This window comes from Vulpes lagopus, chromosome 10 (assembly GCF_018345385.1).
Source record: "Vulpes lagopus strain Blue_001 chromosome 10, ASM1834538v1, whole genome shotgun sequence".
NCBI lineage: Eukaryota > Metazoa > Chordata > Mammalia > Carnivora > Canidae > Vulpes > Vulpes lagopus.
In genome coordinates, this window is record NC_054833.1 from 9,684,718 (window position 1) to 9,700,470 (window position 15,753).

Below are 15,753 nucleotides of genomic sequence, written 5' to 3' on the forward strand. Positions count from 1 at the left end.
TGAAGATCTACGAAGGGGATTTTCTCAGTGAAGAGGACTTGGTTTATGAAACCGGATTCTAGAATTTTTGACTGTCATTCCAACTGCAAATGGCTTTATCTGGTATCTATCTTAAAGAAGTCATTCTTTGGAGAATGGCATGCTGGATGGCATGCTGGATACATTCTCCAGGCCAACCAGAAGGGCTCAGCTGTCTTTCCTGAATCTAACATATCTGACATATGAGCAAGGGGCGAATCAAAGCGGAAAAAAAATATTTTAACAGCCAGAATTCATCACAGTATTTAAACAATTAGAATTTTACTTTATTTCAGAATAAGTTTACAATTGAAAAAAAAGATATTTACTAAAGCCACATTATTCATATGAACAAAACTTGTATAGCAAAACCTTGGTACATGAGCATCAGTAATTTGAATACTATATGGATATAGAAGATATTTAAAAAACGGAAATAACGTATTCCAAAGGCTATAGTAGGCACAATATATATGCTTGTATTGGGTCTGCAAGCATTATACTAGAATTCATTACATGTGATCCAAGAAGTTGCAGATTTTTCAGCACTGTGTACTGAAAAGATAGAAAGGAATATCATAGTTTTTCTTATGTTGAAAAGCATATACTCTCAATACTACAAAATAGGAGCAGCACGTCAAACCAACAAACAATTCTTCAGGTTTTGGAAGAAGTATTACAGCTATGGCTTTTTAACGTTCATTTTTCCGAGACTGGTTAGAAGTCTGGCAAGTGAAAAAGAAAAGAGTTTATAAGAAAACATTAATGACATCATTTACAAGGCATCTGATATTCAACAGGTTCAAAACTGGGAAACAAAAAAATTGAGCTTGATCTTCGAGCAAAATTGAGAGGTACTACATCTGCTTCCTCCCACCAATCTTTTGGCATACAAATCTTTTTGCAGAAAAGTAAAATGGCAGAAGAATATTTTAAGATGAATCATTAGGATCTATTTTTAGTAAAGAATACAAGTCTTCTACAGACCAAGAAACTGGATATGGTCCTTAGGATAGAATTTTCTTATGTTTTGTAAAAAACTGGGTTGAACTATGTATTCATGCCAACAATGTATCCGTGCTGATAAAGCGAACATTTGGCAAAAATGAGAAAAAAAATGTTAGATTTCTCAGAGCATACTACTACTACTTCCTATTAAAATTGCCTAAAAGGTAAAAATGTACATCTTAGATTCTCAAAGGTTTTATTTTCCAACTAGCAATTAAATGTAAGCGTCAAATTGAATCATGCAGTATTTTTTTTTTTTTTTTTACCTATCAGCTACCGTGTGATTAATATTAGGGGGAGAGAATTCTTTCCCCCCTTTAGATGTGTAATGCTCACAAGTCATCATGTGGAACTCAAATCACACACAAAGCCAAATCATGAAGAAACTTTAAATACTTCAAAATGCCCACGAAGGCATGCCAGAAATAATACAGAATGTTGGAAGCCAAAACTAAAGCAGTAGATGTTACTGCAACTTCTAGGTCTTTAATGCTGCTTTTTTTTTTTTTTTTTTGGATAGATTCAGGTCGGGGGGTGGAGGGAGGGCGTCATCTCTCTGGCGGTTAGCCCATAATTTCTGCAGGTTCAGTGACCAACTTGGATCCATCCCAGACTGTCTTGAACTGTTCTGGAACAGGAAATTCTCTCTGGAAAAATGCAGAAGAACAAAGTTACTTAAATCAGGGCTTCCCTTTGCAAACTGATTCGTGTCACATGGGGGACAATGGCATTTTATGGAAACCAAAATTGTGTTGTGGAGAGGTCTTCTGTGTCCCGTGGATACTTGTTTGCATAGTTGTGTGTAAGCTCTGTGACTGTCTGCTGGTGTCATCATTAAAGCTAGAACCTCCTCAGAACCAGGCACTCTTCTAAGTACTAGGTATATGTGGACTTAACCTACAGCCCTATGAGCTAGGTGTTACTGAGAGGCCATCTACTGGACACACTGTCTGGGAGGTCAAGCAGATGGCTGAAGATGGTATCGCCAAAAGCAGGGCAGCCAGACATCAAGCCAGACGGCCCCTCTGCCCACTCTCTGCCACAGGCAAACCTGCACAGGATCAACTGGGGAGCCTGTTAAAATGCAGATTCTGATTAGATCTGGCAAAGAGAAGGACAATCTGTATTTCTAACACATTCCTCGAGGACAGTGAAGCAGCTGATCCCTAGTCATGCGGAGTAGAAGGCTTTGCCCTGGTGTTCTCTGGATTCTTCTTGATCAACTATGAAGGTGAGCTTTGGGTTATATGTAACAAATATATATATTTGTCTTGTGTCCTGCCACCCTACTCCTCCCATTGGGAAATATAAGCATGTGTACCACATAAGGAGAGAGAGAGAGGGGGCGGGGTTGGTGGGAGGGGGTGGTGGTGGGAATGCAATAGAGCCAAAATAAAAGATTGAAATATCTCCTTTCCCCAGAAAGTGATTCTGCAGTCACTCAAGAAAAGGATGGACAAAGAAGGTGAGAAGCAGTACACTGGGTCCCGGCTTCTATGCCCTCCCAGGACTTGATGTACACACAGCACTGCTGAAACTCCGAGGGTCTGATGAGCTGATGCCTATGTTCACCCATCAATGAGATGTCATGTTTCAGTGGAACACACACACACATATACACACACGAGTACACATCTTCTTAGATGTAGGATCCAACTGCCTCTTTTGGAAGTAAACAAGGCTTGGTAGTTGCTCTCAAGTACCAGGCCAGGTAGGCAATGCCCCAGAGCGAAGGCATTTCTTTGATAGTTAACCCTACTACAGCCATTCCACATCTTTTTTGGGGGTGAACTGACAGTCATACGACAGTGTTCTTCTCTGGGCAACTGATTTCCTTCAGAATGAATCATCCCCACCATCCATTCCCAGATTACAATGCCCACGGCAGGACCCCTGGATTACTCCCTACTACCTATAACTAGAAAATCTAAGAGGAGGACCATGAAATGAGGACACAACATAATCTACCTGAGGATGATTCTACAAACCAAAGAGACTACTTTTTCAGCATAAAAGCTCAAGTTTTGATCCATACTCGTGCCTTAGGTCAGTGAATCTCAAGCTTGGTTTTACATCGGAATCACCTGAGAAGCCTTAACAACTACAGATGTCTGGTACCATGTCCAGGGATGCTAGCTTGATTAATCTGGAAAGCTGATCCAGACCATTGCTTTTCTTAGCAGATCTAGCTCCCATGCCTTCTGCTGAGCCTTCTGCCGAACAGCTGCAAAGGCCAGGGACCACCCTCGTTTTTGGCTCTCTCGTCCAACACGTCTCTGTATCAGCTTTAGCTCCTCAGTAGTTTTTAGGGAGAGAAAGTGAGAGGGTTCTCCTCAAGCTCAGAGTTAGGCTGGCCAAACACCTAGCAGTGAAGCACGGCCCAGGGCTGGTGGACTTTTGTTTTTCAGCCTTCCGTGATGGATTCTAGGCTGCATTATGTAGCACGCGGCTGGGCAGTGCTGAAGAATCTACTGACGGGTGAGAGAAGGGGGACCTGGGAGCACGGGTGCTGTCTGCCTGGGGAGATGGCTGGTGACTGACCCACAGGCTGATGGGGTGCCTTCGAGGTTACTGTTTCTTCCATCCTTCCCTGGGTCACTGCCTCCCTGCACAGTTAGAATCAGAGGGAATCATCTCTGGATTCATCTGTACTTCCAAGAAGCAACAACAGGAAGGGAGCAATAACTTACTTCCAAAGAGCAGCAACTGGGCAGCTCGGGTGGCTCAGCGGTTTAGGACCGCCTTCAGCCCAGGGCATGATCCTGGAGACCCAGGATCGAGTCCCACGTCAGGCTCCCTGCAATGGAGCCTGCTTCTCCCTCTGCCTGTGTCTCTGCCTCTCTCTCTCTCTCTCTCTCTCTCTGTCTGTCTGTCTCTCTCTCTCTCTCTCTGTGTCTCTCATTAAAGAAATAAAATCTTAAAAAAAAAAAACCAAAAAACAAAGAGCAGCAACTAGCAAGCCCACCATACTAGGTGATGCAGAAAATGTATTCATTTAGACTTCCTCTTCAGTGTGTGAGGATATCTGCCTGCTTCTAGAAGCTGCCTTGTTGGGGAGAGGAGGCATAAAAAACAAACAGTGGCAAAAACATCTAGGCAGTATTTCTCAGAAGGGCTGGATGGACTGATGGCATCAGAATCACCCGAGATGCCTATTAAAATACAGATTCCTCAGAGCCCTCCGGAAGCCTCCTGAATACAACCTCCAGGTGCAGACTTTGGGAGCTGGTATTTTCATGGAGCTTCTTGGCTGATCCTTAACGCTGAATTTGAGAACCCCTGACATAAGGCTACCTACAGAAATAGGCCTACTTATCATCACCCCCCTTCCTCCCGTGCTTCCCCCAAAGCATTTCTCCCTACTTTGTTGCCCTCCCCCATAGCAAAGGAAAACAATCCTAAATACCATGAACTCAGATGTGCCAGGTACTATTTGATGAAAGCTCAGCCATTAAGGTAATTATTACTGAAGGGCCTAGAGAATCACAAATCCAGAAATGAGCACAGTCAAGAAATGGTAGAAGAAATGCGAAAGGCAACTCTCCAAATTCCTCTCCTGCCTGTGAATTATTCTACAAATGAAGCTCATACGTTGGGAGTCAATCTCTAAGAATGTTAATAAGGAAGGCTCAAGAAAAATTCTTTACCATCTTGTAAAAGGTACTTACGTAATCCCCATCCTGAGGAATAAGGACATTCATTTCGGACGATTTGGCACTCACGATCTCACAGTCCAGCGCATCTTCACTGAGGTATATGTGGCAGCCTTCTGTTTTATTAATGGAGATTGTTGGCACTTTCCCCATTACCTGAAACAGACAAAAGAACAACCTGGCACCCAATATAAAGAAATAACAATTACAATGTCCTCAAATAGGCACAATCCACGGGCTTCCCCAAGCTTTAGGAAGAGCTGGGTCAGGGCTGGAGGGGCGGGTGAGCGCACCATCTCCAGGCCCACCTGGTGGGTGTCATTCGGGGACAGAATGAAAGGACCACACAAAGAGATTCTCAAGCCTCAGGGTCTCCGTCCTGAGACAAAATAAAGGGATTAATGTGAAAAGAGCAGCTAAGTGTTCAGAAAAAGTCTCACAACCCTCTAGTGGATTTGAAACTTATATTTGATTTCACGATAAAAGTAACAAGACACATTTGCTTTTATTTGCTTAAAATTTTAGTTCTGACAAATCCATGAATCTTGGGTTAAAACAAATACTAATACGGTCACTTAAGAGTAAAGACATCATTCTGTAACTGAGTAGATTTTTCTTGAAGCTAAATAAGAAACATACAATTCTTTTCCCATAAATCTTTGGCCAGATAAAAATCTCACTGGCTGAATGTGAAGCTTGAATGAGACAATGAGTGTCTAGGTATTTTGAAATGTATTAATTCCAGGAGCCAAAAGTGGGGACTTGGTTCAGGCCACTCATTGCCATCGATAAACCATACACAAGAGGAGGTGATTCTTTATATTGTTTACAAATATCTGAGTGCTATAAAAATCCGGCCCAGTTTCAAATTTCTCTTTGAACAGTTTTCAGACATCCCTCCAGCAAATCTCTATAGACTGCTCCCCCAATGACTATATTACCACTCTATAATTTTCCTCCTTGTAATGGTAATTGAAGTGATAAAGACATCTCCTCTTTCACCCTGAAGAAAAAGGCTGGATTGCAAACCCAAGGAGCAACTTCTGTTGATGGTGCAGATGATGTAAAGAATTCCTTAGGGGGAGTCTAGCCAGGTCACCACACTTCTCTGTTTTCTCCTCTCTCCAAAGAAACTGGACACTGGGTTAGAAATAAGCCCCAGTGCCATAAAAAAAAAAAAAAAAAAAAAAAAAAAAAAAAAGCAGAGGTAGTTCAAGGTCAGGTAAGCACAGGGCTTTGCCATAAATAAACTAAAATAGTAATAATGCATATATATTTCAAGAATGTGTCAGCAGTAATGTTTTGGTCATTTCTAGACTTGTTTATCTTACAGTGATGAAGAACATTTACACGCTGCCCAGAATGGTATGGGAAGCCAGGCAAGTGGAAAAGAAAGGATAAACTGTCATGGGTCTTTGGTGATTTGTCCATGAGGCAGAATGGGGTCATGTGATGTAGGCACATGACACTAATATGCTTTACTTATATTTATATATTGCTATATTATATTAAAAATGCTTAGGTACCCCACATATCTGAAAGTCTGAAAAAGCAACAGCAGACCTTAAAACACCTCCCTGATATGGTAAGAACTGTCTTTCCCACAGTGTTTTGGTCAACAGTGCATTAGAGCAGATTGTACACATGCTCTTTTTCCCTGGTGGTCTGGGAACTGTTTGAAAACAGAGATTGTGTCTTATCAAGAGAACAGGGCCAAAGAGTATCTCCTCTGGTGAGTGTCAGGTGACGTGTGACCTTGCCTAGGCCAATTGCTCTAGCACTTTTTTTTTTTTTTTGGTTTTTGTTTTGTTTTGTTTTTGCTCTAGCACTTTAATACGTTTCTGTATTAGTATGGTTTTTCATAAATTTATTTTTCTACAAAACATTTTTTAAAGACTTTATTTTTAAGTAATCTCTACACCCAACATGGAGCTGGAGCCCACAATCCTGAGATCAAGAGTCACATGCTTCACTGACTGAGCCAGCCAGGCACCCCTATATCTCTATAAAATTTTTTTAAATGTCATGTTAGGGGGATCCCTGGATGGCTCAGTGGTTTAGTGCTGGCCTTCGCCCCAGGGCATGGTCCTGGAGTTCCGGGATCGAGTCCTACGTCAGGCTTCCTGCATGGAGCCTGCTTCTCTCTCTGCCTGTGTGTCTGGCTCTCTCTCTCTCTCTTTCTCTCTGTGTCTCTCATGAATAAATAAATAAAATCTCAAAAAAAAAAATTAAAAAAATAAAATGTCATGTTATACTTAGTCTCTTCTCTCTCTCATAATTTGTGTTTTTTATTTTGAGGGTATAGTTTGCCAAAAACAGAATTACTGGACCAAATCATACAAACTTTGGTTGCAAGCCCCTTTTTTTCCTTTCAATCTTTTTTTTTTAATGAAGATTTTATTTATTCATGAGAGACACACAGAGAGGTAGAGACACACAGGCAGAAGGAGAAGCAGGTTCCCGTGGAGAGCCTGATGCAGGGCTCCATCCCCAGACCCCGGACCTGAAGGCAGATGTCAACTGCTGAGCCACCCAGGCGTCCCTTCAATCATTTTTTAAAGTAATGAGGTAAAATCTGCAAACATAAAATTCACCGGTTTCAAGTACACAATTTAATGATATTTAGTAGGTTTATAGAACTCTGCAACTTATCACTTCAGTTCTAGAATATTTCCATCACTCCCTAAATACCCCTAATGCCTGTTTATAATCAATACCTGGCCTCACCCCGGGGCAACCACTGAACTCTAGTGTGCCCAGGCCCTTTTGAAACAATGTGTTAGATGTTTTAAATATATAATGACATTCACTTGGTTTGAACATCCAAAGGCTTGAAAAGTATTCAATAAAGTGTCTCTCTCCTGTCAAGTTTTTAATCCCTCTTGGACAGATAACCACAGTTCATCCTTCCAGATTATTTTTAGAACACATGCCCGTATCTCCAAAAAATTAGGATATATTTCAACCAAAAAACCATAGAAAATATAACAAATGCACATATATGTGTGTATATATATATGTCAAACATTTATCAGAGTTTAACATTTTGGCTTATATTTTTTAGGGCTATAATCTTACCATATGGTTGAAGTCCCCTCTGTACCGTGCACCACCTCCTTCATGCCACACCCCCCCCACCAGCTGCCTCAGATGAAAACGATCATCTGAATTTTGTTCTAAGTGCACCACTCACACCAGATCTCTCCTGGAGCAAGGTGACCTGGAGAAACTATAAGCATAGTTTCTTTTTTTTTTTTTTTAAGTTTTTATTTAAACCCCAGTTAGTTACCATACAGCGTAGTATTAGTTTTAGGTCCTCACAAGTATATTTAACATGTGTGCTTTGTTTGCATGTTTTCAATCTTTATATAAAGGGACACATGGTACAGTGCCTGTCATTCTGTCATCAGTCTGTATTGCTCAATTATTTTATTATTTATTAATAAATTATTTTAGACAAATAATTTATTTTACTTCTTTTTTAGAGAGAGTGGAGAGGCAAGAGGGGCAGAAGGAGAGGGAGAGAATCTTAAGCAGTTTCCATCTCATGACCTAAGCCGAAACCAAGGGTTGGATGCTTAACCAACTGAGCCACCCAGGTACCCATCTTTCTAGATCACTTTTAAAAATGGTTATATGGTAACTATTTTTGTTTAGAATTCAGAAGTTTAAAATTTTTAAGTAGACATTTTTTTGATAATTTCTACTACTTCCCAATTTAGAATCATTTCCCCCTCCAAAAATGTGATGAATACTTAAAACTGTTTTCTTCTATTTTTCTATAGCTTCATGTTTTATATTTAATTCAATGGGTTTTTAATTTTGAACGTCATGTATTTTCAATAAAAAATGCTCTCCTGGCATGTCCCACATACCCCCAATATTTGGGGAGGAACAGCATTATTAAATAAATGGAAATATGTGGTTGTCAGAAATGGTAATTTGGGAGGTGGTATTATAGAATACAAGCTTCATGAGGGCAAAGATTTTTGTCTCGTTTGCTTACTGATATCTGTAGAGCTGAGAACAGTATGTTCAGTAAACATTTGGCAAATGAATGATCGAGTGATTCATTGCTAAGTGGCCCTGGGCATAGAACTCACAGTTTAGAACCCTCAAGTGTGACCCGAGGATGGTCAAGTTTTCCTGTTTACAGGGCAAAGGCAACAATACAGTAAACGCCTGGGAAGAGTTTCTTGGTGGCTTTCTCCTGAGTGGTTCTCTATCCAGGAATGGAATTTATGATGAAGTGGAAGCAGCATGGGTAGGGAGGGGCAGGGGATTTACACAGATGCACTGCAGACTATATGGAACTGGAATGTGGAAGAGATACATGTACCCACAGAGCCTATGTGGCAACAGTATTTGGAATTGGGGTGTAGAGGACTTAGAATCTCTCAGCTACCCTTGTGTTTCAGGGCAGAGGTGAAGCCAACTTGCCCAAGTGCATGTAATAGGTGAGGGCTGAGCTGGGGCTCATGTTCAGGGCTTGGGGTGCCCAGAGCTGGGCTCTTTCCATTAAATGGACACACATAAAACCAACATCTTAAATAGCGGTGAGTTAAATGTAAAATGTCCATTTGAATGTACTCTTATTGAAAGTGACAGCAGTAAAAAGCCCAGTAAAACAAGAGCGAAGGATCTATAAAACCAAAATCCAACTTTAACAAATGTTATCAGGAAACATCAGATCATAAGGGGCTAATTAACAATATGAAGAGAGGAGTGCCTGGCTGACTCAGTGGGTACAGCACGTGACTCTCGATCTCGGGGTTGTGAGTTTGAGCCCCAATTTCGGTGTAGAGATTACTTAAAAAAATATCTTAAAAAAAACATTATGAGGAGAGTGTAAGCAAAGGTGGGAGTTGTAGCTGGCTAAAGGCAAGAGGTCCTTTAACTTGTGGCGTATCGTAAAATCCCATTGGGTTAAATCAAAATTTACAAAAGGAGGGCATGTTTTCTTTTAGTCTGCAAATTCAATTTCAAGCTTACTTTCCAGGTTGTTCATCTGATTATCTCACGGACTCTTCAGAAAAACTCTTCCTCCTACTCAGAACCAGTGCTTCCTGAGCAAAGAAAATTCTCTTTGGGATGGTGCTATTAGGCTGGAAGAATCTTTTAGTATTTGTGTTCATTCATTAGTTGTTTCCTCCCAATCACTACCTCACCAAACATTATTAGACACCGACTCCGTGCAGGTGCTGTGCCAGTTTCTGCTGCTGTAAAGATCAATTATGTGCCCCTGAATCAGGCAGGGTAAACAGCTGACTGCAGGGCAAGATGGGATAGGCTGTGTTGTAAGAGATTGAAAAAGAGGAATTAACACTGTCCAAGAGAGGAGGTGATGACAGAGCTGTGTCTGAAGGAAAGGGAATAGAATAGGAGTGCTCTGGGTGGACATGGCCAGCCCCAAGCAGGCAGCTGTATATGGTCTGAGCGCAGCTGCAGAGGGGGCCAAGGGCCTGGCTCAAAAGGCCACTTGTGTGTGGGGTGCCTGGGTGGCTCAACTGGTTGAGTGTCAGATTCTTGGTTCTGGCTCAGGTCATGATCTCAGGGTCCTGAGATTGAGCCCCTGTTTCAGGCTCCTGTTCAGTGTGGTGTCTGCTTCAGATTCTCTCTCTCTCTGCCCTTCCCCTCACTTGCTCACTTTCTCTCTAAATAAACAAAATCTTGAAAAAGAAAGAAAAGGCCAACTTACCTGCATTTGAATATCCTTGGAATTGATCACTTCCACAATGCCTACCACGTTGTCAAACACAAGGCCAAACTTCTTACAGTTGTCTAGGAAAACCAAACCAAAGCAAAGCTTTATTAAACACACAGCATGTGGATGCCAAGCAACTGACCACGTAACTACAGGGCCACGGCGCTGCCCTACCAATTGTAATGGAATTTATTTTTCCTTTCATCTGTAGAGTAGACTTGTTGCATTTGAAAATGTAAGCCACTTGTTTCAGTTCCGTCTCTGCAATCACAAGGTCATTCCTGCCCTCTTGGTACTCCTAAAATGAAAAGAAATACAAATATTGAATCTAAGGGCATACAAATGAATGGGGAGTCCCATTGCATGCTGAAATCACTATGGGGTTCAACATTAATTACGGCTTTTCAATATGTTCTTTCAAAACCACTTTTTTTTTTTCACAGACCAACCAAATCACAGGTCTTGCTCTATTATTGTAATAATGGGAATGGATGAAACGACTGCCTGGAAGGGGGTCAGTCAGTGTCCATTTGTGAACCACCAGATATCAAGTACCCAGAGTTGGTGAGTTGGGGCTGGAGCAGGGATGTGGGAGCTTCCTGTTGAGTCGGTACCCTGAATCTAGCCTTAATACTGCAGCAAAATCTGCTGCATCAGATAGGAGTGGGGGAAACAGGCTGGTGATAATGGCCGTGTGAGCCCCAGTGTATTTTCAGCCCGAGACAACCTTCCTGGGGTCTGTGGTCCTTCACCTTTGGGGGAGCTCCCCAGATTGGCAAGAGGTACCCTACTTTCATGCACATACCCTTGTCCACAACGGTTGCCAGCACTGGGTGGAGCGCTGGTGACATTAGTGCCTCTGTCAGTGGGATAGAATATCCTACAGACAACCAGAATGGGGCACAGATCAAAAGTCTACGTAAAGAATCACCAAATAGAGACAGAAAGGAGAAAGGTGGTTGCTGGAGCTGAGGTGAGGGGGGAGCCAGGCACAGGGTTGTAGTTTTACAAGCAGGATGGAGTTCTGCAGATGGATGGGCTGATGGCTGCTTAGCAACATGGATGCACTCAATGTCTGAGTCGCTACATCCACGTCAATGGTAAGACGGTAAATTTTATATCATGTGATTTTACCATAATTAAAACAAATTTTAAAAACATTAAAAAATGATGCAGGAGAAATAGTGAAAAACAAACAAACAAACGTTAAGTGTTCAGAAATGCCCTGGTTTCTACTCTAGCCAGTGGCTTTGTGCCTTTGTCCCTTCACTCAGAAACCGTCCAGACCTTGGTACATGGTTTAGTGGTTGGTCATTTCAAGGGAGTGGGGTGGGGATCAAGGTTAAAGGGCTTCACTTACTACTCTCCACTTCTTTCCTTCCAACTCCAACACAGGAGCATGTTTCTGAGGAGGATGAGACTGGGGAGTTCTGGAGCCTGGAGTGTGGCTTTTGGTAGGAGATGGTGTTTGTCCTCCTGGAGCCCGTAGGCTGGGATTCTTGTGTGTCTTCTGGTCATCTGTGACATGCCGGAGCCCTGGGAAGGTAGCACACAGCTACGTGTCTTTGTACTTTGTGCGAAGGGAAATGTTCCTAACTTCTTAGCTCAACATGATGTAAATAGCACAAAAAATTTTGATAATGTTACTTTCATAACAGTTTGGTGTTCTCTCAAGGTTAATAACGGGCAGGGTCTGAGATGTTATAAATGTAAAGTTCATTAGAAGCACAGTAAACATTTCTTAAATTGGAGGAACCTCTTCTTTAAGGAGATAAGATGATAGATAGCTGTGTGATAATGGCCGTGTGAGGACCCCATGGCCAAAAAGGACCCCATGATTTACTTCTTTTCTCATGGCTAAATCATTCATCAGGCATAGCCTAAAAGGACAAAGGACTGGGCTTTCCAGCAAGTGTATGTCAGAGTACAGAATCGACTTTAGGGTCATGAGTCTATTCCTTTCTTATGCAGATGGAGGGGACAGCCCAGCAGTTGGAGCCAGAGAAACATTTTGAATTTGGGGCTCTTAGCTCCTAGCCCACTGCACAGGGACAAGTAGACCATAACTCGTTTTACCTGTGTAAAGCACAGATGTATTTGCACAAACCTTATTGTTTAGAATCCATGTACATCCTGATATATTTTAACTGTTTTTTTAAAAAAAAAAACCTGTTTATGGTGAGGACAAAATACTTCAATGATATAATTATTTTGCAGGCCTGTACACTGCTTGAAGACAGAGGTATGATATTTCACTCAATCTTAATGCCTTGGTTGTAGATGGTGCTGATGCATCAGAGGCTTGGAATGATGTCCATCCATCACTGTGGGCTCTGGGGGATCTGTGTGCCAGTAGTCAGAGGGAGACGGCATCAAGGTCTGGTTTTCTCACCTTTCGTAATTGCTTCTCCTTGGTTAAGCTGGGCAAATAGCGCTGAGCGTGAAGGGGAGGACTCCTCTCTTCTGCCTTCATTCTCAAAGAATGGAGGTGGTCCTGGAGGAGGTGGAGGAGGAGGGGGTGGAGGAAGGCCGGGCCCAGGGGAGAGGACAGACAATGCTGATGCAGTTGATGCTACTGGACCCTGTGGGAGAGAAAAGATGGAAAGCATTGCCTTCAGGCTGATGCCCTCACTGAGGCTGAGGATTTTGCCAATGTCTCTCTGAACCTGTTGCCAATGAGGAAGTGGGGTTTAAGACTCACAGCAGGCACTGAGAGGGCATACGTGTGCATCACAGGTCTGGGAGCCCTGGGACTGAGGCAGGGACCCACCTTGGGAATGGAGCATGACCCAGCTCTACAGCCCTGCTGATGGAAACTGCACACCCAGGGTTCATGCTGCTAACTCAGAGGCAAACAAAGCCGTATTCACAGGGTCATGTCCAAAGCTCAGAGCTTGAATTGAACCAGCCTTGGCCAGTTGAGAATCATAAGAAAAATGTAGTCCAACTGATAAGAGGATTCGACTTTTTTTTTTGGCCACTGGGAATTGAACCACCAATGAGATAGAGAGAGAGAGAAACATGGAAAATACTTAGTGGTTATTAGGTGTTTTTTGAACCTTTTTGAACAGCTCGAGAAAGAGATACTGAAACTCTTTCTCTGGAACTCACTTTTTAAGTATGCAGTCTAATTAAGATTAGGTCTTTAATCTGACCTCCAAGCAAGGGCCTTGTATGACCTGGATGCCCATCACATCTGCAGGCGATGGGGGTCCAGGACCCATCGGATGGTTTCATTCATCTAATGCTGATAGTGAACTGACAAAAAACTGAATCCTTTCTAAGCAAGATATGTTTACTTTTATTTTTGCTGCTATGTGAAATTCAAGTGTTTTTAAAATATTTTTTTTTTTAATTTATTTGAGAGAGAGAGAAGGTGAGCACCAGCAGGGTGAGAGCCAGAGGGAGAGAATCTCCAGCAGAATCTGCACTGAGTAGGACTTGATCCTACCACCCTGAGATCACGACCTGAGCCAAAACCAAGAACCAGACGTTCAACCAACTGAGCCACCCAGGTGCTCCGTGAAATTCAAATACTGCTTTCACTATGAAGTTCTAGAAAATCCACATGACAGTAAAAGATGCTAGCAGTAGAGGAATTTGTTTCAAATGTTTTGAGAGGACCACCACCCACCCCCCTCAACAGATGGTGTTCTCACAGAACTTAAAACTAGCAGGATAGAAATACACATATGCCACAAACTTGGGTGATACGCTATTTTACTTTTAAACTTGAAGTAGAAATGTATACCTATGATAAGGAGTTATAAGTTAGATCAATGAAAAAAAACAGACAAGAAAATTAGGAGTGTTTGAGTGTTTCAGTGGGTCAAATGTCTTCTTTTTTTTTAATTTTTAAAAGATTTATTTATTTATTTGAGAGAACGAGAGAGAGAGAGAGAGAGAGAGAGAGATTGTGTAAGAGTGAGGGGAGGGGCAGAGGGAGAGGGAAAATCTCAAGCAGACTCCCCACTGAGTGTGGAGCCTGACACAGGGCTCGATCCCATGACCTCAGGATCACTCAATTCTTGAGACTGGTCAATTTTTTTTTTTTTTTTTTTTTTAGTATCTTAAATGTTTACTGTTCTGTTGCTGGGGTGAAATTTGAGAATTTGCTCCGAATCATAAGTAGCATATCATATAAGCCTTGGGCATGCAACAATATTCCAGTGCTCAGTTCCAGATGCTGAGAGCCCTCAAGTATTAGTTTTACTCATAAGCACATAATAACTCATACAGGGAGTGAAGGGCCAGACCCTTCCTCACCTCCCAGATACTGCAGCTTTCTAGTTTTGTGGAAAGGAGAGAGGATCCTGGCTTCCATATCTTAGAATGATTTAGGTGGTGCCCAGCTCTCAGAATTCACTCTCTCTCCAAGAGCCATTAGAGAACACTGAAACCAACTTTTTGGAATTTTGATACCTTCAGACGGCTGACCCAGGGACACCACACAAAGGATTTACAACAATGGTTGAATATAGAAGCCAAAAACGAAGAGAACTCAGGACCAGCTGAAACCCTCCACTTATTCTTCGTAGCTTCTGGCTCATTGCTGTATCAGCCCCACTGAAAGCACAAAACTAGGCTCTGGTTTCCAAGGGGACTTGACAGTGAGCACTCGGGCACTTTCCTGCAGACAACATACTCAAAAGCAAACGTGTTAGACATTCCCTTGGCAGGACTCTGGGGGCTGTCCCTTGTAGCACAACCTGTCTTTGTCTCTTCCTCCTCTTCTCCTCTGGGATATCACAGCGCATGGTACCAGAGCATTCTGCATTCTCACATCCCACTGGATTCACAGCCCAGCACTAATCTTCAGGCATCCCAGTAGAAAGAGGGGGAGCCAAGAATTCTGGAAAATCTAGCGTGTGCCAGATACTGATTGTCTCTATTCATTTAACAGACATTTAATGTTCAGCATAGGACAGGCTTGATGCCGGGCGTTCCCAAACATGTGTGAACATTAGCATTATTTGGGGATCTGTTAGAAATTTGAAAGCCCAGCCCTCATCACAGAAACGTGGTCTAGGGAGGGGAGACACGGGCATCTGTATTTTTTAAAGCTCCCTAGGTGATTCCAATATGCAGACAAGTTTGGGAAGAATCATTCCATGCTATTCTGTGCTGAGATTAATCTTAGTACTCACAATATTATTACTAGGACCATCTTGAAATCCCTCCTTAACAGAAAACAAAGCAGGAAATGAGAAAGACTGACCTAATAGTAAAGGACAGAGACATAATTAGAGCACATATCTGCTTGATTCCAAAGTCTTCTTCAGTGAAATCCTGTATATTATATCCAGGCTTAAAAAAAATAGTCACGAGTATAATTGTAGAACCAGAGATACAGGCTACCTCAACACATAT

At 42.2% G+C, this 15,753-nt stretch overlaps 1 protein-coding gene across 1 annotated transcript in view; it reads right to left on the reverse strand.

Moving 5' to 3' along the window:
• Positions 1–283: 283 nt before the first annotated feature.
• Positions 284–15,753, reverse strand: part of CAP2 (cyclase associated actin cytoskeleton regulatory protein 2) — a 146,474-nt gene continuing 131,004 nt past the window's right edge. Inside the window, exons 8-13 of the mRNA XM_041771023.1 lie at positions 12,776–12,965; positions 11,744–11,919; positions 10,558–10,681; positions 10,378–10,460; positions 4,695–4,835; positions 284–1,673 (exon numbers count right to left, since the gene is read on the reverse strand). Coding sequence (XP_041626957.1) covers positions 1,590–1,673; positions 4,695–4,835; positions 10,378–10,460; positions 10,558–10,681; positions 11,744–11,919; positions 12,776–12,965 — 798 coding nt within the window. The 3' untranslated portion in view covers positions 284–1,589. The remainder of the gene's footprint in view (positions 1,674–4,694; positions 4,836–10,377; positions 10,461–10,557; positions 10,682–11,743; positions 11,920–12,775; positions 12,966–15,753) is intronic.